Below are 23,552 nucleotides of genomic sequence, written 5' to 3' on the forward strand. Positions count from 1 at the left end.
AGATAGGTAAAGTTGTTTCGGCGGATCACCATACTGATTAACTCGCGGTGTCAAAAAAGGCGCCCAATAACGGCAAAGACCATGCCAATAAGGGCGAAGCGCGCAACAACTTTACCTTAGCCTCCAAAATACAGGCTCAAGAACATCGAGTGTACTGTACCTTACTCTGTAGTTACCTCAGCTAACATAGCACAACAAGGTGGGGTGGGGTCTGGGTAGTTGCCCCAGCGTTACACCGCTAACTTGCCCACTGCATACTGTGGGGTTGGTTACTCTTCCCGCCCGTTGTCGTCACCAACGGCGCTCCCAATCGGATTCAAGTCAGAGCATACCTATCTAGGTATTGCAGACGGCATCTGGTGGCCGCATGCTCGACGAATGTTGACCGCCAACATATGGGAGTTTAAGAGCTCGGAGCTGACCGACCAGCATGGCTGACACGGTCGAAACGGAGCTTGCCAGCGTCAACGCCATCGCCGCAGCGCCCCCGTCGGATGCGTCGCCTCCCCGTCAAGACATCCCTCAACGCATTCCAGAATCCAAAGACACATCCGAGCCCGTTTTTCCGCCCCTGCACAACAATGCCGGCGCAGACGCGGACTCGATCGCGTCCGGGGCCTCGGCCCCCTCCCGAGCAGGCCCTGGCGGGGTTGGGGACGACAATGATGAAGACGAGCCCGCCGTTGCCCGGCCGTTTCTTCGCACCTCAAGTCCCGATCCGCAGTCCCGCCCGGGTCTGGCCAAGTCAGTGGACGACGAAGATAGTGAAGAGCGCGTGGGGGTCGGCAGCGGCCCGGGGCGGCGGCCCAAACCCAAGCAGAGGATGCACCGGTTCAGCCTGTATGAGACGGCGAGCCGCTTCTATATCGTCGGCGGCGACGTGACCGAGAAGCGCTACCGCATCCTCAAGATTGACCGCACCAACGATGACGCCTCGGAACTGAGCATGACGGAGGACAAGACCGTGTATACCCAGAAGGACATGAATCAACTGCTCGACACCATAGACGACGGCAACAAGGGCACGGGTGGGCTCAAGCTGCGGTGCACCACGTGGGGTCTGCTGGGTTTCATCAAGTTCACCGGCCCGTATTACATGCTGATGATCACAAAGAAGAGCACGGTCGCCATGCTCGGCGGCCACTATGTCTACCAGATCGACGGCACCGAGCTGATCCCTCTGACGTCGCCCAACTTCAAGGCAGACCAGCGCAACACCGAGGAGTCGCGCTTCCTGGGCATTCTCAACCACCTCGACTTGACTCGTTCGTTTTACTACAGCTACTCGTACGACATCACCCGCAGCTTGCAGCACAACGTCGCGCGCGAGAGAGCTTCGCTGCTCAACGGCAGTCCCTGCTCTGCCGACGACGACTTGAACACCATGTTCGTTTGGAACCATCACTTGCTCCAGCCGGCCGTCAAGGCACTCAACGCCCCGTTTGACTGGTGCCGTCCCATTATCCATGGCTACATCGACCAGGCCGCCGTGTCCGTGTACGGGAGGACTGCCCACATAACCATCATTGCGCGACGCAGCCGCTTCTTCGCCGGCGCCAGGTTTCTAAAGAGGGGTGCTAACGACCTGGGATACGTCGCCAACGATGTCGAGACGGAGCAGATCGTGTCCGAGGCCCTAACGACCTCGTTCCACGCGCCGGGCCCCAAGTTCTTCGCCAGCCCTGCATACACCTCTTACTTGCAGCATCGCGGCTCCATCCCGCTCCATTGGACACAGGACAACACGGGGGTTACCCCGAAGCCGCCGATAGAGTTGAACCTGGTAGATCCCTTTTACTCGGCCGCCGCGCTGCATTTTGACAATCTCTTCGAGCGGTACGGGGCGCCCATCTACGTCTTGAATCTGATCAAGGCGCGTGAGCGCACCCCGCGCGAGAGCAAGCTGCTGGAGGAGTACACCCGCGCAATCGCCTATCTCAACCAGTTCCTGCCGGCCGACAAGAAGATCATTTACCGAGCCTGGGACATGTCGCGCGCCGCCAAGAGTCGCGATCAGGACGTGATCGGGACGCTCGAGAGCATTGCCGAGGAGGTCCTGAACACGACCGGCTTCTTCCAGAACGGGGACGGCCACACCAGCCCGATCCGGGTGCAGAACGGCGTCGCGCGGACAAACTGCATCGACTGCTTGGACCGTACCAATGCGGCCCAGTTCGTCATCGGAAAGAGGGCGCTCGGCTACCAGCTGCACGCCCTCGGCATCCTAGGGGATACCACGGTAGAATACGACACCGACGCCGTCAACCTGTTCACTCACATGTATCACGACCACGGCGACACCATCGCGGTGCAGTACGGCGGGTCGCAACTGGTCAACACGATGGAGACCTACCGCAAGATCAACCAATGGACCAGTCATTCCCGCGACATGATCGAGAGCTTCAAGCGCTACTACCACAACTCTTTCCTGGATGGACAGCGCCAAGAGGCTTACAACTTGTTCCTAGGCAACTACATCTTCGCTCAGGGACAGCCCATGCTGTGGGACCTTGCCACCGACTACTACCTCCATCACGAGGATCCCAGGACGTGGTTGGAAAAGCGGAAACGGGACTACATTCATTGGTACACCCCCGAGTTCTTGAAGGAGCGCGTGATTCCACCATATCCGACCATCCCGCGGGCATCCAAGAACAACCCGGTTTCGGCCTATGACGATTACTGGCTGGAATACTACCGTCCGTCTACCCTCTCTTCCTTTCCCAAGATGTTCCCTTACAAGATGAACTCGACCATCAAATACATACCCCTCAAGTCGACCCAGGACGGCCGCTATGACCTCAGTCCGTTTCGCGTGCGAACGGAAGCCGATAGCGACGTTCACGATAAGAAGAAGGCAAGGAAGGACACGACCGCCGTTGCGCCGCAAGACCTCGCCCGCACGGCCGATGACGCCGAGACATCATCGTTCGTCAACGAGAAGTCGCCGTCCCATACACGTACCGCTTCCAACAATGGCCGCATGTCCCTCCACCGCTGGCTGCACGAAAAGAACGCACCCGATGGAACCCAGTCACACGATCGCCCTGGCTCTCCCTACCACCACCGCCACCCGAGTAGCTCGAGCCATCACTATCACAGCCGCAACAACAGCATCGACGACGCCTCCCGCCACTACTTCAATCATCACAACGATAGCCATCGTTCTCACCGCCAGTCCGCCGCCCACATATCTGCCAACCTAGCGACTGCAGAAAAAGGTCAGCCAGCGCACGATCAAGAAGAGGAAGAGAAGAGGCCGCACCAAACAGCTCTCGAGAAGTCGCGGGCCGCCCAGCAGACCTTCACCCAGGTCGTGCGCGACTCGCTTAACCCGACTGTCAGTGCTGCCGAGGCTGCCGACTACGCGCGCTACGTCGCCCACCCGCAAAACCTGCCGCTGGTGGTCTCCTCGTCGCCCAGGTCGCTGCTGCCCGCAGAAGACGAAATCGAACCCGAGTATATCGAGTACGTGAACGGCGCCTGGAAGGAGGAGGGACTGGGGCGGGCGGTGGGAGACTACCTTGACCCTTCTTCTCTTCTTCTTGTTGGTGGTGGTAACGGTGAAGAGGGCAGGGAGGGGCTCAAGGGGGGGAGTAAAGGAAGGGGGGGTAATGGCACAGGCGGTGCTGGTGCCGAAACTTTTGCCAGGATCGGTGGGATATATCAAGGGGAAGCGGTGGAGGATGACTGGGTGCTGTACGCCGAGACGGTGAGGCTGCCGGAGAACCCGCTGACCGTTACCGAGGAGGACGCGCTCAAGAAGCGGTACAAGGCGTATCGGAAGTGGCTGAGGGGAAAGAGCCTGTTCAAACAGCAGCCGGTGGATTAGGAGTTGCCGTCGGCGCTGTCTGCTCCCGCTGGCGCTGGTGGCTGCTGCGATGCCGAGTCGTGGGGCGGGGAGTCCGCGGAGGGGAGTCCGACTCGGACTGGGCCGAAGAGGAGGAGCTCGGCTAGCTGGACGAGAAGAAGAGCGGAGCTAGGCGGGGGTCCTTCTCCACCAGCGGCGCGGTGTGCGACGAGAGCTCGATCGCCGCCCCGCCCTCGCCCTCGCCCTCGGCCGTCTTGAGCACGGCTGCCAGCACCTTGGACGTGGTGAGCAGTTCTTTCTCGAGCTGGGTGTGGATTTCGCTACTTGGATGGCGATCGTGTTCGGTCACATGTAACCAGCACAGGACGAGGGCGTTGATGATTTCGTCTTGCCACGGCGAGCCAGGGATTCGTGGCCAGCAGTTGGCGAGGACTGCCTGCAAGGCCTTGATGGCCGAGAGGAGCACCTTGGGGGCAACCGGGGCGAAAGGGTCTGTCATTATTGCCGAGCACATGGGTACGAGATCCTGAAGGGAGGGGAGGGGAACGCCGATGTGAGTTCGGGGCCCTCAAATAAGCAGAGAGAGCTGGGGAGCTCACCTTGAGATGCTTCACCGCATGCACGCCCATCTCGTTCAGTATCGTCTCTGTCTGCTGACACAGCACCTCCACGATGTTGACATGCTCCTTGGCATGAAAATATCCCATGAATACCCCTTCGCGAAGCATCTTGTCGAGCAGCGTGTTCTTTGGTGCCCCCGCGATCCCGTCCTTCCCCACCGCAGGCTGCTTATCCGCGAGTCTGCGCAGTGCGAGGTACGCCGGGCCGAGCAGCTCTACCGACTCTTGCTCGGGTGTCAGGCCGGGGAGGAAGGCGAGGGTCGGGAAGACGGCGTCCTCGAACACCTTTGCCAGCCCCGTGTCGTGTAGGGTCCTGTCGGGCATCTTGCCGAGGAAGTCTGCCAGGATGAGCAGGCCACGGCGGCGGACGGACGTGGCGATGTCGTCGACGAGGGTGAGCAGGACGGGGATGAAGAGGGGCCAGTGCTTGGCGATGAGTTGGGTCTGAGTCGGTCAGTTGGCATTAGTAATTAGCGCGTGTTCCCTTTTTTTTCTTTTTTTTTTCTTTTTTTTTCTTTTTTTTTCTTTTTTTCTTTTTTTTCTTTTTTTTTTCTTTTTTTTTCTTTTTTTTTCTTTTTTTTTCTTTTTTTTTCTTAGATAAGTGGTTCACAAAGAGATACCCCTTTTGATTCCGTTCTGTTCGAGTCCGTCCCGGAGAGTCCAGAAGAGTTACGACTGCTGGGGTAATAAATAAACTTACATCTGCTTCGCGCACCGCCCATCCTACCGCAGGGATGGTTCGCAGGTCGGTGAACTTCCACGGCTTCGTCTGGGCCGTGTCATCCGGCATGCTCTCGGCCCGGCTGGCAGCGCCATCGACGTACTCGGCCTTGCGGCCCGAGGCCGTGATGGTGGAGGGCTTGGACTTGGAGAAGAGCGGGCGGAGGAAGGTCTGGAGGACCGTCTCGGTGATGAACTGCTCCTTGGTAGGCGCTCCCGGGACGCCGAGTAGCTGCTGCTGCAGGAGTCTGTCGGCGGTCGCCCTGGTCTCCGTGCTCGGCCGCTGGGGTCGCGTCTCGTCGGTGTAGGCGAGGAGGGTGAGCAGGACCTCGTCATCCAGCCGCACCGGGCTGGCGGTTCGCTTCACGAGCGCTTCGAGGGTTTCGACGCCGGGGACTGCCAGATCCCGGCACTGCTCAGAGAACTCCTCGCTGCGCTGGAGCAGCTCTTGGCCCGATACTGTGAGCAGCTGAGGTGAGTAAGACAGACAGACGCTAGAGGAGTCGGGGATAGAAGGGAAGGCAACCGAAGCATACACTCGGTCTGTTGACCGGTCTCATCCGGTTCCTCGTGTTGGGTGGCCACGGGCGCGATGACATTTGCCACGCCCAGCGCGAGCTCCTTGACTGCGTCCTCGTCGTCTGCGGCAGCTCCGTGGGCGATTCGGTCCTCGCAGCGCAGGCAAGCAAGAAGTGAGACTAGGCAAGTCCCGGCCTTTTCCCTCTTACGAACGAACGATTCAGTTAGTCAGTTCGTTCGACCAATTCCCCCCTGTCTTGTGGTTGACCATCGGGTAAGCGTGTCTTTTTTGTCCTCACCCTTTGTTTCGATGCACGAGCTTGGCCGAGCACTTCTCTCGTGGCATCCGCGAGCTCTCGCAGAGTGAAGGACTGAGGAACATCTGTGCGGACGTGTCACTGGTCAGCAGCAGCGTTTCAATGCACGAGTATATACATATCATCATATATATATATATATATATGTGCTCATATCTCGGGGGCGGTGCTGGCTTGACAAACGTACGCTGAGCAAGCTTGTCGGCGACTTCCTGAGGAGTCGTCCCCTCGCTCTTCTTCTCGACGTGCGCTGCTTCTGCTGCGATTCGCTCGAACCACGACATCCTTTGGTCCTCGAGGAGGTAAATACAATGACTCGACAGAGGCCCAGAAGAATATCAAATGCGGGTCCGCACCATGCCCAGGATCGGGCTTTGCAATGTCAAGGAGCAGCAATCGATGGTTGTCGAGGTCAGATTCAAGCCCCACCTACTGTGACTGCCCCGCGGTTCTGGAGCCTTTGGGCTCTGGCTCGGGGCTCCGCTATTTTCTACCCTGGCACGGCAAGTAAGCGCTGAAGCCCACTGTAACTTTAGTGGCTGAGGCAACCTGACCCTCCTTACCCTTCTTTCCGTGCAGTGTGCAGTGCCTGAACACCCGAGTCGGGCGGCCTTAGGCTCATCCGACCTAAAGGAACCTAGTATGTCGTAATACAGAACTTAACCCACTGCAGACCTGAGGCGGGTTGCCCAGTCTTTCATGCACGCCCGAAACATCTACTTCAATGGAGTTCACTTGTTCGAATGCAAAGCGAGAAACTTCCAGGTTTTAAGCAAGGCGCGCAGCGACGCTCGCTTGGAGCGAATCTCGTACACAGAATAAGAACACAGGAAAAGAAAAAAAAAAGAGAGAGAGAGAGAGAGAAAATAGGAGCCAAAAGGGGACCCGAATCCCCGATTCTGTTACTTCCATCACCATTGCTTGAGTGTGACCTGAGTTTGGACAAATCATAACCCCCCGAGCCGTGTTTTACGTAGTTATGGTCTAAGGAATGCCCAATTCCTCTCTTCTGCGCCGCACCTCCTCGATGGCCCCTGCCGGGTCCTCGACCCCCGGGTTCCGCAACTGCCATGCCAGCGCTACGTCCAGGGCCGGCCCCGTCCATCTCCCGGGCCTGACCCCCAGCTCCTTGGCCAGGATCTTGCCGTCGACCAGCCGCTTGATCGAGGGAGCGTTCATCACGTCCAGTTCGACGAGGTGGTCGAGAAACTGCTGCCATTCGGCCAGCACGTCCTCCCGGGAGGCGCTTCCTCCCTTCCCGCCTGCCGGCGCGACGCGCTCGGCCAGGTCCACGAGGATGGCGAACAGCACCTGCAGCCGCCAGTTGCCGCCGCGGCTGTCCCAGTCCCTGATGGCCATGCCGAACCGGTCCCGCTCATCGAGGCCCTCCCTCCTGTCCCGGACAACGTCCCTCAGCCGCAGGATGGCCGGGCGGTGGCGGTGCGCAGCCGTGATTACGTCGCTCAGCTTGTTGGGCGCCTTGAAGCCCTCCCTGGCCGCCTGCGTCGGGAGCGGCAGCGCAGGCTTCCCCGAGCTCAGCGGCGGATCGTCCGGCAGCTGCTCCCAGGGGGTGAGGGTCGCCAAGGCCCAGCCGTAGTACCGTGCTTCCTCGCTGGTGACGAGCAGGTCGTAGATGGAGCCGGGGGTTTTGTTTACCTCGAGGAAATCCAAGCACTCGTATGCCGACTTCCAGCTCGCCGTCTCCGGCTTGGGCATGTCCGCCCGCTCGGGATCCGTAAACACGGCGTGGTAGAGCCCGAGCCTATCGATCAGGCGCAGCGCCTCGACGGGCCGTTTGCCTGCGAAGATTGTCAGTTTCCGCCTCCTCCAACATCTCTCCGCACTCGGGCAGGAATGCGCGAGCGCGCGTCGACACGATTGGAAAGTCGAGATGGTGCGTCTTTTTTTTTTTCTGTTGTTGATTGTGTCCGGAAAAAAAATAATAATAATATAAAAAATCTTACCTTTTAGCATCTTCTCCAGCTCCACCCCGATCCGCTCCCTCGAGATCTTGACCTTGAGCATACCGAGCACCCTCTCGTCCGCCATGACCTCCTCGGCGGCACGGTCGATCCGGAAGCCCAGGCGGCTGGCGAAGCGCACCAGTCTCAGCACCCTCAGCGGGTCGTCGAGGAAGGTCTGCAGCGGCTCCATCGGGGTGCGGATCAGGCGGTGCCCGAGGTCGGCCAGGCCGCCGACCAGGTCCTCGACCTGGCCGGTGTGCAGGTTGTAGAAGAGCGCGTTGACGGTGGCGTCGCGGCGGAGGGCGTCCTCCTCGGCGGTGCCGAACTCGACGGTCGGGTTGCGGCTCTCCTCCGTGTAGGTCTCGCGGCGGAGGTTGACAAAGTCGACGTCGAGCCCGCACAGGCGGATGGTGCTCGTGGCCAGGTGCTTCGACTTGTCCGGGTTGCGCGGCACCGTGTGCAGGCGCCCGACGTCCTCGGCGCGCAGCCCGTGCCGCTCCCGCCGGTCCGGCTCGTCGCAGTACGCCCGCAGCCCGTCCACAAACGCCTCCCCCGTCATGGCGTTGATGGCCGTGTCGATGTCGTGCGACTCCGTCCCCAGCAGCTTGTCGCGCACCCAACCTCCTGCCCACCGCAGCACCAGCGGCTCCCGCCCCGGCGGTGGTGCGCTTTCCCGGGAGGATCCAAGGTCCCGGTCGTCGATGAATTTGGCCGCGCCCAGGAGCAGAGCTCTGAGTTGTTCTTCCCGCGGGGTGAGGGTGAGGGTGAGGGGGATGGTGGGGCGTGGGTTGCTGGCGGCGACCATGGCGGACGTAGTCGTCATCGCAATGGCGGCCGTAGTCTTGGTTGTGGGTATGCTTGTTGTGCTCGTGCTTATTATGGTTGGGGTTGCGGCTTGGGGTGCAGGTTGGGGAGCTGTGGTGAGAGGCCTCCCGACGGCGGCTTGGGCCGGGATGGAGGTCTGGTCAAACTTGCGCTTCCTGGGAGTAAGTGGGCTTGACATCCGGAGTGCTCTCAGTCGGATCAGACGAGTTAACATTTGCGTGCTTGAGAAGTTGTTGTGTTCATGTGCCGCTCATTGTTTTTTGTTTTACAACTTCTTTTTTTTAATTCCCGAATTTCTTCTCAGCGATGACTCGTGCTTTCCCAAGGTTTCGATCGGGTTTCCGGGGCTCAGAATCTAACTTGGTATTCGTGCAGCTGTACGGATTATTTCCACTCGGTGGAGGCATCAACCTGGTGACTTTCCAGTGAATCATTCCGCACTCTGTACATAAGTTAAAAAAGAGAATCCCGACATCATAGTTCACCAGGCCGAAAAAAGGCAGCACAGTACAAAAGTGTCCATGACACCGTTCGGTTCACACTGTCTCAACCTCGAGGCCTTCATCAGGGGTGAACCAACAAACCAGCCGTGACTCAAAAATCAAACTGGCACACGAGGCACATGTCTTTGTGTACACATCTGAACCGATAATCCTATTCGGCTCTGGCGCGCTTGATGGTCCGGGAATATCCATCCCAGCCAAGTTTATAGCAAGTGCTGCCCTGAGCGGATAGATAAGACATGCTCAGAGCACAATTACACACCGTTCTGGTATCGCTTCCACTTCCAAGCCAAACCCCCCCACCCCCCCCCCCCCCCCCCCCCCCCCCCCTTCTCTCTCTCTCTCTCTCCCCGTCTCCTCATGGTGCCTCCGCTGGTGCTGCCGCACCCCCTGCTTCTTCCGCCGGTGCTGTAGCCGTCGCCGTCGCCTCTACCACAGGCTCCTCCTCCAGTGCGAGATCCGCCCTCAGATTCGGCAGGAACCGGTCAATCCTCTTCCACGTCTCATTCCACAGCTCCTCCTTCGAAGGGTCTTTGCTTGGCGGCACGAGGTACCCGTTGGTCGACATGATGAGCAGCACGTTCTTGAGGTTCTCGGGGACGGCCTCCTCCTGCGCGGCGGGCCGGTTAATCACAATCCCGTACTTGTTACGCAACCCCGAATTACAAAAAAAAAAAAAAAAAAAAAAAAAAAAAAAAAAAAAAAGCGGATCAGTGGACTTACCAAGCTATCACCCTGCCCACTATTCATCAACCGATCCATGATCTCAATGATCTTGATCCACAAATCCAGCATGCCATCCCACTCGGACAGCATGACGAGGTACTGCAAGAATACCTTGGACAGCAGAGAGGCCGCCTGCACGCGCGTTTCGCTCATGCCGTCGCGGTCCGACGAGAAGACCTCGGGCTTGAGCAGGCGCAGGATCAGCGGGAACAGGACCTCGCCAAAGATGGCCGTCCACTCCGAGTGCTCCTCCTCGGACGACGTCAGGTCGGGCGACAGGAGCGACCGCTGCAGCGAGTTGAAGGCAAGGTGGCGGATCTCGCGGCACGGGTTGGTGCATTGTGTCGTGAGCGCCCGGAACACGGGAAGCCAGTAGGCCGACCAGGCTGTAGCCGATGTTAGAGATCCGTACGCGCAGAAGCGAGGCTCGGGAAAGCGAGGAGAGCTATGATCAACCCACCTTCACTGCTTTCCAGGTGAGATTGCTTCATGAGATGGGGGATACGCTCCGTCATGCGGTAGATGTTATTCAGCGCCTTGACGCCGCGTTCGACAACGGCGTTCTCGCTGTGATTTTGTTCGTGTCAGCAATACCAACAGCCCCCCCCTGAAACGCCATCTTCCGGAAGAACCCACCTCGGCTTCTCAGGCTTCCCAGGCCGCCCGCCCTTCCGCCCCTGCTTCCGATCGTTTTGCTGCTCCGCGACGGCCCCGACACTCGCCATCGAGGCGAACTCGTTCAGCAGCGCGAGCGCAGCCTCGTAGTTGTCGGCCATGATGGCCGACGGCGTTCCCGAGACGCCGTTCTCGAGGATCTCAAACACGGCGGGCGCCGCGTCAGGAATCGGAGCAAGGGTTTGCAGGATGACCCAGAAATCGGGCGAGGTCATGATCTCGTTCCGCAGCGGGCAAGGCTTCTCGGTGCAGAGCCTGAGGCCACGGAGCACGAGGCTTGAGGCCTTGACCAGGGTGTCCTTGGGGAAGCTCGAGACGGTGTGGAGGAGGATGGGGACCCGGACGTAATCATAGTCCTGGGTTGACGGTTATGGTTAGCCGAACGCTCTCCGAAACGCAGCGAGGGGGGCGTCCAAGAGACTTACGTAGCTCGCCTGGAGCAAGCTGAAGAGATAAAAGGTGGCCCGCTCGATCAGAATCGGGTGATAGCGAGGGACGTCCCTCAGGATGGTTTGAATGGCCTCCACCACGCGCTTTCCGAGCAACTCGACGGTGGCGTTGTCGCGGAGGGCCAGCACGGTGCAGAACTCGAGAACGTAGACCAGGCCGGGATCGTAGAGCGCGTTGCTCTGCCTGGCTTTCTGGCCATTGGCCGGGGACGGCGGGATATTTTCCGCCTTGACCGTGATTACCGAAGGCCCGCTGTCTTCTGGAATCTGCTCTAGCAGAGCATCCACCAGCGCCTCGAGACTACGGCCGGGAAGGTGCCTAGGAAACGTCAGGTAGGAGACCCTACGGGAGGGTTTGGGAGCGCTTACGCAACATTGGCAAACACGGCGCCCATGTGGCACTGGTTCACGCAATCCACAGTACATAACGTGCTCTCCAGCTCCTCGTCCGACGGCTCGGGAGGGTCGTCGGCCGCGTAGCTCGAAATGTACGATGTGAACGCCGAGAAGAAGCCAGTCTCGCTCTGCTTCGCCCCGCGGTCAATCACTTGCGACGGCGGCTGCAATGGGATGGGCGGCAGATCGAGCTTGTCGGACTCGGTAGAGAAGAACGGGGGTATCAACGAGTTGACAAAGAGGTTGAGCCAGATGCGGATGATCTGTGTCCCGGTCAGTCAGCACGAACGGCTGCTCCTATAAGGGGCTCGGTAAGGGTCGGCAACTCACATGTTTCCAGCTCTTCTTGATGACATGCTCCGAGCCGGTAATGACACGGAACAGTACCAGCGTCGCCAGCTGGGGGCGCAGATCCCGGCCGAACCTGACCGCCAGTTCGCTGACCATGACGCTGTTGTCCCCAACCTGCACCTCCGTGTTGAGCGACGTATTAGAGAGCGCCTCGTTGCCGAGCGTCGAGATGTAGCTCAGCCGGTAGATAATCTCGTCTAGCGCCTCCGAGTTGCCGTACTTGGTCGCGATGCGAGCGCACTCGTCGAAGCCGGTGATGACGCGCGCATAGACGGTGTCGTCGGTGGCGGACATGAAGACGAAGAAGAGGCAGGAAACGATGGGGTTCCATGTCGTGGCGAACATGTCGGCATCGTAGATGTTGGTGTCGCAGAGCACCAGCGGGCCTGCTTCGTCGGTCTTCAGGAGCAGCTCCTTCCAGGCGTAATCGAACGCGTGCTTGTTGTCGTGCTCATCCGGCAGGATGATCTCGTTGGTCCTGATGGTGTCGAAGATGTCCTGCAGGTAGTCCGTAGGGAAGTCTTTCCCGTCGTTCTGGCCACGGAGATTTCGAGAGAAGTCCTCGAACGTCATCCGGGCCCTGTTCTTCAGCGTCGGAGTATGCTGATCCGTATTGAGGAGGATGATGGCGTACGTGAGGATGAAGACGGCGTCCTTGTTCGCCACTCCTTCGGGGACTGAACTAGAGCAATACTTCTCGGTGAACGAGTTGACGATGCGCTCGATCAATGCCGACTCCCCGGGAAGCCTGAAAGTCTCCAGCATGACCCGGAGCGCTTCGTCAACCCGCTTGCCGGTGAAATCGAACCTGTTCATGAAGGCATCCAGGATGGGCTCGTTGCCCTTCTTGGACAGGAACTCGCCGAGAATCTTCTTGTTGATCCTGGAGGTACCCTGAAGGAACCTGGCGACACAAGTCGGATCGCTGGCGTCCTCGATGATGCCCTTCTCCTGGAGGTAGGCGAGCCCGCCCTTGGGGTTCTCATTGAACTTGTTGGTGCCCTTGATGATGAGCTTCTTCCTGCGCCGCCTCTCTCGCAGCGCTGCCGGGTCAGGGTATCCCTCAGTCTCGGGGGCTTGGTCCAACCTCTCGGCGATGAACTGTATGAAGCGAAGGAGGGCGTCCAGGCAGAGAGGCGGAACGCTGGTGGTGCTCCAGGTGGCCGAATCGGGCAGGGCGTTCCTAGCCAGCAGCCCGACCAGATCTTCGCACAGGTCTGCGCGATCCTCGTCGCAGTCGTAGTTGACGAACAGCTCGGTCATGAAGGTGGGCATGCGCGCGAGCATGCCGATATTCTCCACCATGGCCTGCCTGGCGTCCGGCTTGCGAGCGCCGCCTTCTAGCCCGAGCTTCTGGCGGTCCTTGACGGCCACGGGAGTGGAACGGCCGCTGCTCGGTTGCGACGGTGATGGCTTGACCAACTTGGGCGACTGCGGGATACCGGAGTAGAGACTCGGGTCGATGCCGGGCTCGCGCGGGATCTCCACTGCCGGATGCAAGCAGGCCACGAGATAGGACAGGTAGAGTTCCTGTTGCAGCTTGAGCACGCCCCGGCAGGTTGAGAGCAGCGTGCCGGCCACTATCAGAGCCTCGTGAAGCACGGCCATGTTGTCGGAACGCACGAGCTGGAAGAGGTGGCGGCAGAGCTGGTCTTCGGCAATCGACGCGAGGGCCGGATGCCGGGCGATCGACGGACCTGCTACTTCGAGCGCCACGTGGATGATGCGCAGGGCCATGACCCTCATCTGATCGGGGTGTTTGCGGTCGTGGGGATCGAGAAAGCTCACGAGCACCCGGAACAGCTCCCGGATGGACGGCAGAGAGTACGGGCGGAGGTCGACCGATGAGGCGCTCTCGGTGGCTGCCGAGCTGGTGCTCGGCCTACTCGCGTCCGCGTCGGGGCTCCTGGGTGTTTCCGAGCGGCTGCTCTCCTGCGCCGAGCTTGATGACGGCCTCGGGGCACCGGCGGGTTCGGCTGCCGCCTCGCCGGGAGCCGCGCCACCGTCGCTGGGAGCCGCGGCAGGAGCCTCGGCGGCGTCGGCCGCCTCTGGCCCCGTCGCCGGAACGTCGGTCCCGTTGGCGGCGGGGTCCATGTTGACCGAGTCCATGTCCCCGCTGGTCTGTCGGTCCAGGGCCTCGCTCTCTTCGCCGGCCTCCTCCTCGAGGTGCTTCAGGTCCTCGAATATGATTTGCACCATGCGCACCATGGACGCCTCGGCAGTCCGGCGAAGCACCTCGGAGAACCTAGGGCGCGAGCAGATGGTCAGACCGCGCCCCATCATGTCGCAAATGCTCTCGTCGCTGAGAATGTCTCCGCCCGGCCCGGACAGCATGTCCTCCATCAGGTGCAGGATCATGAGCAGAACCACCTCCTCCTGCGCCGAGTCGCTTATGTCGAACTGGCAGTGGGTGATGGCCGCGGAGAGAGACTGCATGGCGAGGGCGAAGCGCGGGGAGACCGGGGAGACGAAACCGTAGGCGAGGAACTTTTGGATCGCTCTCAGCGCGAGGATGGTGACGGGGGCAGCGGTGCCCTTGGCCTGGATGATCTGGAGGAAGGGATAGAGCAGCACGAGGGAGTCGAATCTGTATATGTCTGAGAAGGCGCGTCAGCGTCAATGTGCCCTGCCCTGCCCGTTCCCGTGCCGGCCCAAGTACCTTTGACTCCGGCCAGCTCCTGGCGCAGCCTCCCGAACCCGGAGATCAGCGGGTTGTCCTGCATGCTCTTGCCCTTCTTCCCGCGCAGGCCCCATCGGTTCACGGCAAGATCGGCGGCGCCGTCGGCGGCGGCATCAGCAGACGACTTTCGCGCGCGGCGCCCGCCGGTGGTCGGCGGGACGAGCTGGATGAGATTAGGACTGCCGCCGAGGATGGCCGAGACGGACGAGTGCGGGGACCGGGCGTGTTTCTGAATCGCCGAGGTGATGGATATGCATTCTGATATGACGAGAGATACCGGGTCGATTGCTACCGAGACGGGGCGACTCCGGTACTGCATGCGCGAGGACAGCAGAGGAGGGTTCCGCCGGGGGGTTGAGGTCCCGAGTGTGCTGGTTGCGACGGCCGGATCCATGGGCGCGGCGAGCTGCGCATCCCGGCTCATGCTGAAGGAGCCGCGTTTTTCCTAGCACCGGCGCTTCTTCGAGGGGCGGGGAGTGCTTTTTGTCGTCTCCCTTCGGTGTCGGAAGGAAGAGCTCAGAACCGTTGCCCAGGAATGGCGAGGGCGTTGCGCGGAAGGTGATGGGGCCAAGATGTCCTTGTGACGGTGCCAAGGTTTGGGCAAAGAAAATGTAAACCGAAAAAAAAAATAAATAAATAAAAAACTAAAAGCTCCAACGCTCCGGACCAGCCCTGCCTATCCAAGCGGTTCTCATAAAATATTCTTGCTACAGCTGAGGAGATTCCTCCTATCGAACGGACTACAAAAACGTGTCAGTCCTCGAAGTCGTGGAGACCGTGAATGCCACCTTCGCAAGGCAAGTTTCCATGATGGAGCTTCCCTATCTACGGATATCCCCTGTTGCATCCTCTCGCGGGACAGTTTGCTGGGGTTCGAGCCAATCAGGGCCGTGGAACTCGGTAGCCCTCGGTCGGCTAAACATAGGCGCCGCCCCATACGCAGTAGTTATGGAAGAGCCGTACACTAAGTATCCGTAATCCGTACTCCGTACACTGCAAATACAAACACTGCGGCCCCACCGAGCGAAACTGAGAGCCCCCCCCTCATCAACCCGACACCAACCCTAGTGATCAAGGGAAAGATCAGCAACACTTACCATCACGGTGTGTGTTCTTCGAGATGTTATGTGAAGACGGCGCCCAAAAGACCCGTTAGGAAATAGGGCAGCCGAGTGCAGCTGATTTGCTCCCTTCTCTCTTCCTGACTGCATGTATTTCCATGATCCAGCCGTGATCGATCGTCTAAGCCAACCCAAAACGCCCCATCCATGAGTTCTAGTTGTACACGACTGTATTAATGTTGCTCCCTTTTGTCTTGCCACCCCGATCCGACGAGTAACGAATGCACCACTCCATGACCAGGAGGACCGTGCCCCGGCCCCCTTGTATGTTGAACAAAGAAGGGAAAACAAGGAGAAAAAGCGACGAGCCAAAGAGACCAGCCAGCATGCCCGCTGTCATGCGTTTCCTGCGTTTCCTGAGTTTCCTGTGTTTCCACCACCAAGCTCCCCGTCCACCTCGACGACGACCTTCTCTTTCATCCTGCCACCTCCCTCTTTCGCACCCGCGTTGTCGTTGGACACTTGCTCTGCTGCAGGGGCAGCGTCGACCTTGTTGTCGGCGGCTTTGTCGTCGTCGTCGTCGGCGGCGGCGGCGGCAGCAGCAGCAGCAGCAGCAGCAGCAGCTTCCTTCTTCTTCTCTCGGGTGGCCATGTTTTGCAATTCTGCCTTGTCCTTCTCCCACTGCCCAGTAGCATCGCTAAAGGACTCCTTCATCTTCCTGGCCTTCTCTGCCTTCTCCTTCTCGGCTTGTTCCTGAGCGAGCTGTTCTCGTTTCAATTGCTAGCGCGTGTCAGTCTTGGTCGCGCAGATTTAGTCAGGGAGAAAGATAAAGACGTACCTCCATGTGCTTGATATCCTCCACGCTGGGCTCGTACGCGTGCCAGATAGTGTAATGAGGCAACCCAATTACTGAAAGTCCCAGCTTCCGGGCCATCTGTAGCCACGAGTTAGGCATCTCCCCGATCATCCAGGGTTCCAGTGTCCGGCTTACCTTGCCGAATCCTTCCGTCTCGGCGTGTTTCTCAAAGCTAAACGCCGGGAAATGCACACCGTAGCGGAATACTTTGGCCTTGGCCAAGATGCTCACGCCGCCGACACCGTCCAGCTCCATTTCTACGTCAGGATCGCCGTAGGGGTCACGGAGGTACGCCAGATGCGGCCGGTAGGTCGCGTATTCGGCATAGCCCTCCACGATGACGGCATCTTCATCAAGGGTATCGGCAAGCGCCAGAGCCGTTTCCGATTCCTGCCAGGAGTTGAGATCGTATGGCTGCTCTCCACCGAGCCATTCCGGCAATGGGCGCCAGACGTCTGCAGTTCGGTCTCTTGTCAGCAGCCATATCTCAAGAGCTCCCCCCCCCCCTTTTTTTTTTTTTCATCCTCAGGAGAACTTACTGGGCACAATCACGTCCTTGTTATGCCGCATCAAATCCTCCAAGATGGTAAACGGCGCCGTCTCCACGTCCACATCGCGCCAGTACACCCACGAGTGGTACGGCCGCAGCGCCGCGCTCAGCAGCCAGTTCCTCGCCCGAGCCATGAGCTTCCGCCTGCCCGCCTGCGCCGCGAACCCGTGGCGGCTCTCGACGTCCTGCTTCACCACCTGGCCAAAGTCCTTCTCGATGATGGAGATCTCGCCAAAGTGCATCGACTCGTCCTCGGACGCCTGGATCTTCTCCAGGTTCTCGGTCAGCACCCCGAGCGTGTTGTCCTTGGAGTCCGACACGAGGAAGGCGAGGTCCATCAGGTGGTGCGGGTACGTCAGGTTGCGCAGGTGCGAGAAGAACATGGGCAGGTGGGCCTCGGCGTCGCGGAGGGGTACGCACACCAGGATGCGCTCCTCGCGCTCCCAGCCGCGCGCAGTGCCCTGCACGTTGGACAAGTCGTAGTAGCGCACCGTCTCGAGCTCGAAGTCGGTGTCGCCCGAGGAGAGGAGCCCCAGGGACAGGACGGAGAGAGCACCCGAGGAAGACGACGACGACGACCCGCGCGATATGGTGTACAGCATAAGGAGGAAGAGGATCGCGGCTACGATGCCGAGGCGCACGAACGACTGGGCTCGTCTGCGGTGGACCGAGTTTGCGCTCCGGGGCTGGTACCTGCCGGGTTGGCGACGGGGCCTCACGTTAGCGACACCTGTGAGTCGAGAGATGCCATCGAGGCGAAAAAAAAAAAAAAAAAAAAAAAAAGGCAGAATAATAATAATAATAGACCATCAATCCAGAGAGGGCCAAGGAGCCAAGAAGGTGCGAACCTGTGAGGAGAGATGTCGAAGGTCTTGCCCCGCGGGTACCCATCCGAATAGCCGCCAACATGATGGCGGGGGATCACCTTGGACCCCGTTGATGCGATTGGGAGCATTGGTCGTGCACGGAGGGTCTAGTAGGTGCAGCACCCGACAGGAGGCTTCCCCTTACGCGCATACGTCTGCGGCGACAGCGGGCGTGCGCACCAGCTCCGAGATTGAGCGAGGAACTCGAATCGAGGCTTGCGGAAATAGTCTTTTCTAGGATCGTCGTCTGTCAGCACATGGCTGGTTGTCGGTCGTAGGGGTGCAATCGCAAAGACGTCGTACAGGATTGATGAAGGAAAGGTGTTCCTTTGCTTTCGAGGTGTGTGTAGGCCACCTCTCTATCCGGTGGGCTGCCCGTTGGCGTTTCGTACCTGGAGGACACCCCAGAAGGCTTGGCGCTCTTCCGGACCCCTGGACGTCCCACGCTTGGGCGCCCAAGGGACGGCGGCAGGGGTCGACTAGTTACCGAACAGACTACACCTCCTCCAGGATAAATAATCCTAGTGCGATACTTGCCCCACTTTTCTTCGTATTTCTGCAAGCCACTTACACAATTATCACACCATGTCACTCTCCTAATAATTTTCTATACAAAGGTACTTACAGATAAAATCCCCAGGTTAATAGCCAGAACAAGCCCACAAAGACGTATCTACAGACAAACCAAGCCAGTCAACACAGTCAAGTTCAGCCAGTATTCGAGCCAGTATTCGAGCTAGTTTTTGAGCCACTTTTGAACCAGTATTCAAGTCAGTATTCGAGCCAGTTTTTGAGCCAGAATTTGAGCTAATATTTACAGTTCAACATGGATATCTATACTCTACTTAACTCCAAGAGCGATATATACGATTCGCCAACCGCGCAACGATTCTACTACCTACAAGTCAAGAAGACCGGAATCAAGCACCCTGGCCCAGATCTACATATACGGCACTTAACGCCACTTTCGCGGGACGAAAAGATCGAGATACGCGCTCTTCGCAAGTATTGCAAGATGGATTACTTGAGTATTGCTCAAGCGACTGGCAAGACATACCACCAAGTTCAAGATGCTCTTTCTGGCCCGCTGACCCCCCGACGGAACCGTAGGGGGGCAAAGCCTGTTCTGAAGACCCCCGAGAAGAACCGACTTGAAGAATTCCTTCGTGCCGATCCGATGAACAGAAAGCTTCCATGGGCCGATTTACGGTACTATATCCCTGGTTTTGAGCTCTTCAGTATACAGGCAATCACGATAGCATTACGCTCAATGGGATATAAAAGGGCAATACGATCAAGGAAACTTAAGCTTACGGTCAAACACAAGGATGCCCGACTTGCCTTCGCACGCGAGCAACTATCCTTACGTCCTTAGCCATAGGACTGGGAGACAGTCCTCTTTTCTGATGAAACCTGGGCAACGAATAACCTAATGTGGAAGCAATAGGTTACGATATATAAGATGGAAGATCCAGAGACCTAGGCACTTATCCGTAAAAAGCCACATGGCTGGATGTTTTGGGGTTTATTTGTAGGTAAGAAAAAGGGGCCCTTATTCTTCTGGGAGAAGGAGTACGGGGGTATCACAGCCCAGAAATACCAACATTACATTGTCCCTCTGGTCTATACATTTTGTATAGAGGTTCAAGGGGAGGTTGGTGATATTGTCTTCCAACAAGATAATGCAGCACCCTACGCAGCTAAGTCAACAAGGGATATCCTTTCGAGTAGAGGAATCCAGGTCCTACAGTGGCCGGCTCGAAGCCCAGATTTGAGCCCTATTGAGAATGTATGGCACTGGATGAAGGATTGGCTTGAACAGCGCTACGATGTTCAATCGCTAAGCCTTACAGGGCTTCGACTAGCTGTTCTGGAGGCGTGGGAGGCAGTGCCCCCTGAGTTTCTTCAGTGCCTGGCACACTTAATGCCCCGACGGCTTGCAAAGGTAATTGAAAACCAGGGGGGGGAGACTGGGTATTGATACTTCTGTACTATAGAAATTTCTACTGTTTTAATTGTACCTAGACTTCTTGGCTACTTTTCTGATTTGCGTTAGTTGTGGGGCATGTATCGCACTAGGATTATTTATCCTGGAGGAGGTGTACGGAGTAGTGTACGGAGTACTGATCCGTCCGCCGCCAATGCGAAAACGTTGCCCATCTCCCAAAAAAGGGCATAATATAGCACAATCTCTTCATACGGCAACCACTTGTAGATCGCCCGTCCGATCGTGTTTCGAATCTGCAACTGTCACCGATTGGTGGGCACCACACAATTCCATTTCTTGATGAAACAGCGGATTGGCATCCAGAGGACTCATTTCGAAAATACCATATCGCTATTTTATCGGCACTGACAAGTTCGGGGGCTCATTTCCGCAAAAATCCCCTTTTGGTGAAACTACGAACACAACACCCACCTGGCGTGTTTGGGTATGCCTTCGCTTACCTACACTACGAAGTACCTATGCAATAGCCTCTGATCGCTCGGAGGCTTGGAAGTACATGAACCTGGGTGTGTCAGCTAGCATTCTACACCCACCAGGAACAGCCAGAGCATTGTCAAAGATCCAATTTCAGTAAAGCCGTTTTAACTCAGCCCTACGTGCCGGTCCAAGTCGGCATGCACCATAACGATGCATGCCGAACCCAGACAACAGAAGCCTAATTACGTCCCCAAAGGAACAACACCACCACTCGTCATTACATCCGAGGATGCTAGAGTGCGGATGGAAGGCTTGGCACGTACGTTTCGTTGAATGGATAGACTTCTGTCATCAGGGTGGGGTAGAGAAATAATTCAACATCGGCGTGCCAACGTACCATCGAGTTGGGAAGACTGATCACCATATATTGGTATGGGTGGGAAGTGTGGAAAAGAACCTGCGGGTACCTCGATCAAAGTTAGCTGGCTTTCAATGACCGATCATGGTTGCGGAGAGAGGAGATGGAAGGTTTATCAGAGGTTTATTTTTGGTATATGGGTGTCTTCAGTTGTCTTCAGAAGCAGAACTGAATTGGGATATCTCATCATGGCAAAAAAAGATGTACGCATAAATAATTGAAGGACTGTCTTTCATACCTCGTTTCTAATACGCAAATGTGGTTGAGTTAATCCAATGTGAAAATGGCGAGCCTAGCTGCTGTCAGGTCAGTCAATTGTTCAAAGAACCTGAGTAACGGCAAGAAGGTCTTCAATGTCGTTCGAGTCAGATGGTAGTGCATGTGTGTTCGTTCGCTCAGAGAAATCGCGTGAACTGTGGATAAGAGATCATCATAAAAGGGTAGGGGAAGCAAACGAAAGCCAAATCAGTTGTACTCACCAAAGTCAAGCTGGTCGCGCTCAGGCGGTAACGGTTAGAGTGGTTCGAGTCCCGAGACAGACTTCCTCGCATGGCGGATCTAGGGACCAGCAGAAACCTCGCGAAGGACACTCACTCCTCAGGTCTGCAACCATGCGACAACCATGATGGATGTCTCCAGAACATTTCTCAGGCAGTTTGTGCGCAAGAGACGCGCAATCGCCTTCACCGGGCAAAGTGCCTGTTGTGCACCTTCAACCGCGATGCAGCAACCTGTGAGTTTTGTAGAAAGGAAAGCAAAGCTTGCAGCTCGACTAAATTTTGGGCTTAAACTTTGCCGAAATCCGTGCGTGGTCCGAGCGCGGATCCAGTGGCTTTGTGATGGTTGTGGCTTGGCTTTCTGAAAGAGGCTTGCACCCATTCCACTGTCAGCAGTTGCAAGATTCACAGAACTGCCCGTCAACCGAACAACAAGGCCAAAAAAAAAAAAAAAAAAACACTTCAGCTTGTTCTTTTTGCCAGCCGATCTCGCCCGATAAAGAGGCCTTGAACCCCCTTTTCTCAGATTTTCACGACCTGCCGCTGCACATCTCGAGGAAGAGGGTCTCAGGGTTGGCAAACGAATTGGGCACGCAAGCTCCCATTTCAAGGTCCAAGGAGCCAACCATGACAGACAGGAGGCGTATCAACGGCCCTGCCGGAGCCACAATTCCGCCAATTTACGATGATTCAGACCTCCAGGAGCCCAGATCCGCAAAGGGCAGGTCGCGTGCTCCCAATGCGTCCCGGAAAATGTGTACGTTGATCTGGCTATTATTCTGCTATTATTCTGTGTGAGCCATGCTAACCATGGTGCAGTTCTCAAAACCGGCGTGACCCCTTCGGCCTCTGGATCCGCCTATCTGGAGATGGAGACTTCAGCAACGCCTGGCGTCTCTGGGCTGAAGCTTAGTTGCTCGGTTCATGGGCCACGCTCACTTCCGAGATCCGCCCCATTTTCACCTCACATCATCCTGTCAACCCATGTCAAGTACGCTCCGTTCGCGACCAAGCAGAGGCGTGGTTATCTTCGCGACCCTAGCGAGCGGGACCTTGGCATCCACCTCGAGACTGCTCTCCGTGGCGCCATCATTGCCGACCGGTGGCCGAAAAGCGGTGTTGACATTATTGTCTCCATCGTCGAAGGCGATCAAGATCGGGAAGCGTCCAAGTTGCAGGGCGATGAGGTGTGGGACATGATGAACGCCCTGAGCGGGTGCATTACCGTGGCAGCAGCCGCACTTGCCGATGCGGGTATCGACTGTGTTGATACGGTTGCCGGTGGAGTTGCTGCCCTTGTCCAAGACAGCGGCGAGGACACTCCGAGAATCGTCGTCGATCCCATACCTTCGGAGCACGAGAAGATATTGGCAGCCTGCTGCATCGCGTACCTGCCGAACCGAGACGAGGTTACAAATCTCTGGTTCAGAGGGGATCTCCCCGCCTCGGACACCGATCTCTACACAAGTCTCGTCGAGAAAGGCATCCAAGCCTCGAAGAACGCTAATCGCGTCCTCGTCAGTTGCCTAAGCGAGACGCTTCAATGAATTGCCGCCCCTCTCAAGAGTTGCAATCCATACTGAGCGCTTCTGTCTGCCGGGACGTGGTAACCTCGGCGTGGTATTGCTCGGCAACCAATCAGCTCCTGGGGCTTGCTGAAAAGCAGGTCAGGTTGCGAGACACACCACAGCGTCATAAAGTTACCCCACCATCACTTCCCGGCAACGGAACGGTACTATCAAGCAGAGATATCCAAGACTGTCTCCGCGCTATTCGGGCTACGACCTACCAACCGCAGTCAAGGATTGCAACCGTATCGTGTTGCGATCTGCATCGGCTGTTTGAATTTGAATACGAGAACGTTACATTGACAATGTTGCAATTACGGTGTACTCCGTACATACATGTCCATCCACCATGCACAGGGCAGAAGGCAATGGCTGCCTTGGCAGGATCTCCAAAGTTCGAAAGCTCGGTTTTGCGAAACGTGGGGGATGGGTCCATGGCAGGCAGGAGGGAGGGTGCTGACGCGTAGGGGGGGGCTTATCTTGTGTCAGAGCCCGCAATCGGTGTTTTCCGGGTATTGCGCCTGGGAAAACGAACCCCACCGTCCCGTGTATGAACTCCCAGACCGTTTCCATAGCAAGTGTAGGGGAGCGCAGAGGCCAAAGGCGCTCGGCTTCACACAAGAGCGGACATGAGACCAGCGTTTGGCGTGCCATCGTCATGAAGTGTACCGCTTGCGCCGTTGCAGACCCCACTTGTTTCGCTTGGCCAACCTTCCTCGGCGGTCCATCCGGATCCACGGCAGCTCAGGCCATCC

At 57.6% G+C, this 23,552-nt stretch overlaps 8 protein-coding genes across 8 annotated transcripts; 4 read left to right on the forward strand and 4 right to left on the reverse strand.

The window, feature by feature from the left end:
• Positions 1-430: 430 nt before the first annotated feature.
• Positions 431-3,832, forward strand: P884DRAFT_301324 (SacI homology domain-containing protein; the record flags this gene model as incomplete). Its single annotated transcript, XM_069444846.1, has 1 exon — positions 431-3,832. One exon carries the CDS (start codon positions 431-433, stop codon positions 3,830-3,832), a length of 3,402 nt encoding a protein of 1,133 aa, XP_069295740.1.
• A 299-nt stretch (positions 3,833-4,131) lies between these two features.
• Positions 4,132-6,271, reverse strand: P884DRAFT_205606 (uncharacterized protein; the record flags this gene model as incomplete). The annotated part of the gene is made up of 5 exons (XM_069438665.1): positions 4,132-4,875; positions 5,132-5,610; positions 5,703-5,849; positions 5,939-6,052; positions 6,175-6,271. The coding sequence occupies 5 exons, from the start codon at positions 6,269-6,271 to the stop codon at positions 4,132-4,134; spliced, it is 1,581 nt and encodes a 526-aa protein (XP_069295741.1).
• A 700-nt stretch (positions 6,272-6,971) lies between these two features.
• Positions 6,972-8,756, reverse strand: P884DRAFT_205348 (uncharacterized protein; the record flags this gene model as incomplete). Its single annotated transcript, XM_069438642.1, has 2 exons — positions 6,972-7,786; positions 7,952-8,756. The coding sequence occupies 2 exons, from the start codon at positions 8,754-8,756 to the stop codon at positions 6,972-6,974; spliced, it is 1,620 nt and encodes a 539-aa protein (XP_069295742.1).
• Positions 8,757-8,805: 49 nt separating this feature from the next.
• P884DRAFT_261893 (uncharacterized protein) lies at positions 8,806-9,135 on the forward strand (the record flags this gene model as incomplete). Its single annotated transcript, XM_069441611.1, has 1 exon — positions 8,806-9,135. One exon carries the CDS (start codon positions 8,806-8,808, stop codon positions 9,133-9,135), a length of 330 nt encoding a protein of 109 aa, XP_069295743.1.
• A 502-nt stretch (positions 9,136-9,637) lies between these two features.
• On the reverse strand, positions 9,638-14,980 carry P884DRAFT_205252 (putative ARF guanine-nucleotide exchange factor; the record flags this gene model as incomplete). The annotated part of the gene is made up of 8 exons (XM_069438638.1): positions 9,638-9,889; positions 10,003-10,391; positions 10,466-10,572; positions 10,642-11,036; positions 11,106-11,448; positions 11,499-11,788; positions 11,856-14,473; positions 14,536-14,980. 8 exons carry the CDS (start codon positions 14,978-14,980, stop codon positions 9,638-9,640), a joined length of 4,839 nt encoding a protein of 1,612 aa, XP_069295744.1.
• A 1,033-nt stretch (positions 14,981-16,013) lies between these two features.
• On the reverse strand, positions 16,014-17,978 carry P884DRAFT_205367 (glycosyltransferase family 62 protein; the record flags this gene model as incomplete). The annotated part of the gene is made up of 5 exons (XM_069438643.1): positions 16,014-16,379; positions 16,456-16,551; positions 16,609-16,928; positions 17,013-17,716; positions 17,872-17,978. 5 exons carry the CDS (start codon positions 17,976-17,978, stop codon positions 16,014-16,016), a joined length of 1,593 nt encoding a protein of 530 aa, XP_069295745.1.
• Positions 17,979-18,578: 600 nt separating this feature from the next.
• Positions 18,579-19,500, forward strand: P884DRAFT_44466 (uncharacterized protein). Its single transcript, XM_069445897.1, has 2 exons — positions 18,579-18,659; positions 18,710-19,500. The coding sequence occupies exon 2, from the start codon at positions 18,716-18,718 to the stop codon at positions 19,262-19,264; it is 549 nt and encodes a 182-aa protein (XP_069295746.1). The 5' UTR covers positions 18,579-18,659; positions 18,710-18,715; the 3' UTR covers positions 19,265-19,500.
• Positions 19,501-21,668: 2,168 nt separating this feature from the next.
• Positions 21,669-23,250, forward strand: P884DRAFT_247012 (3' exoribonuclease family, domain 1-domain-containing protein). The gene is made up of 2 exons (XM_069440479.1): positions 21,669-21,986; positions 22,049-23,250. Exons 1-2 carry the CDS (start codon positions 21,857-21,859, stop codon positions 22,774-22,776), a joined length of 858 nt encoding a protein of 285 aa, XP_069295747.1. The 5' UTR covers positions 21,669-21,856; the 3' UTR covers positions 22,777-23,250.
• Positions 23,251-23,552: the final 302 nt, after the last annotated feature.

Source organism: Thermothelomyces heterothallicus (assembly GCF_042370625.1).
Source record: "Thermothelomyces heterothallicus CBS 202.75 unplaced genomic scaffold P884_scaffold_19, whole genome shotgun sequence".
In the NCBI taxonomy this organism is placed as follows: Eukaryota; Fungi; Ascomycota; class Sordariomycetes; order Sordariales; family Chaetomiaceae; genus Thermothelomyces; species Thermothelomyces heterothallicus.

Coding starts and splice junctions, on each gene's coding strand:
- P884DRAFT_44466 (XM_069445897.1), top strand. CDS start 18,716: ATGGATATCTATACTCTACTTAACTCCAAGAGCGATATATACGATTCG.
- P884DRAFT_247012 (XM_069440479.1), top strand. CDS start 21,857: ATGACAGACAGGAGGCGTATCAACGGCCCTGCCGGAGCCACAATTCCG. Junction 21,987..22,048: donor CAATGCGTCCCGGAAAATGT/GTACGTTGATCT, acceptor ACCATGGTGCAG/TTCTCAAAACCGGCGTGACC.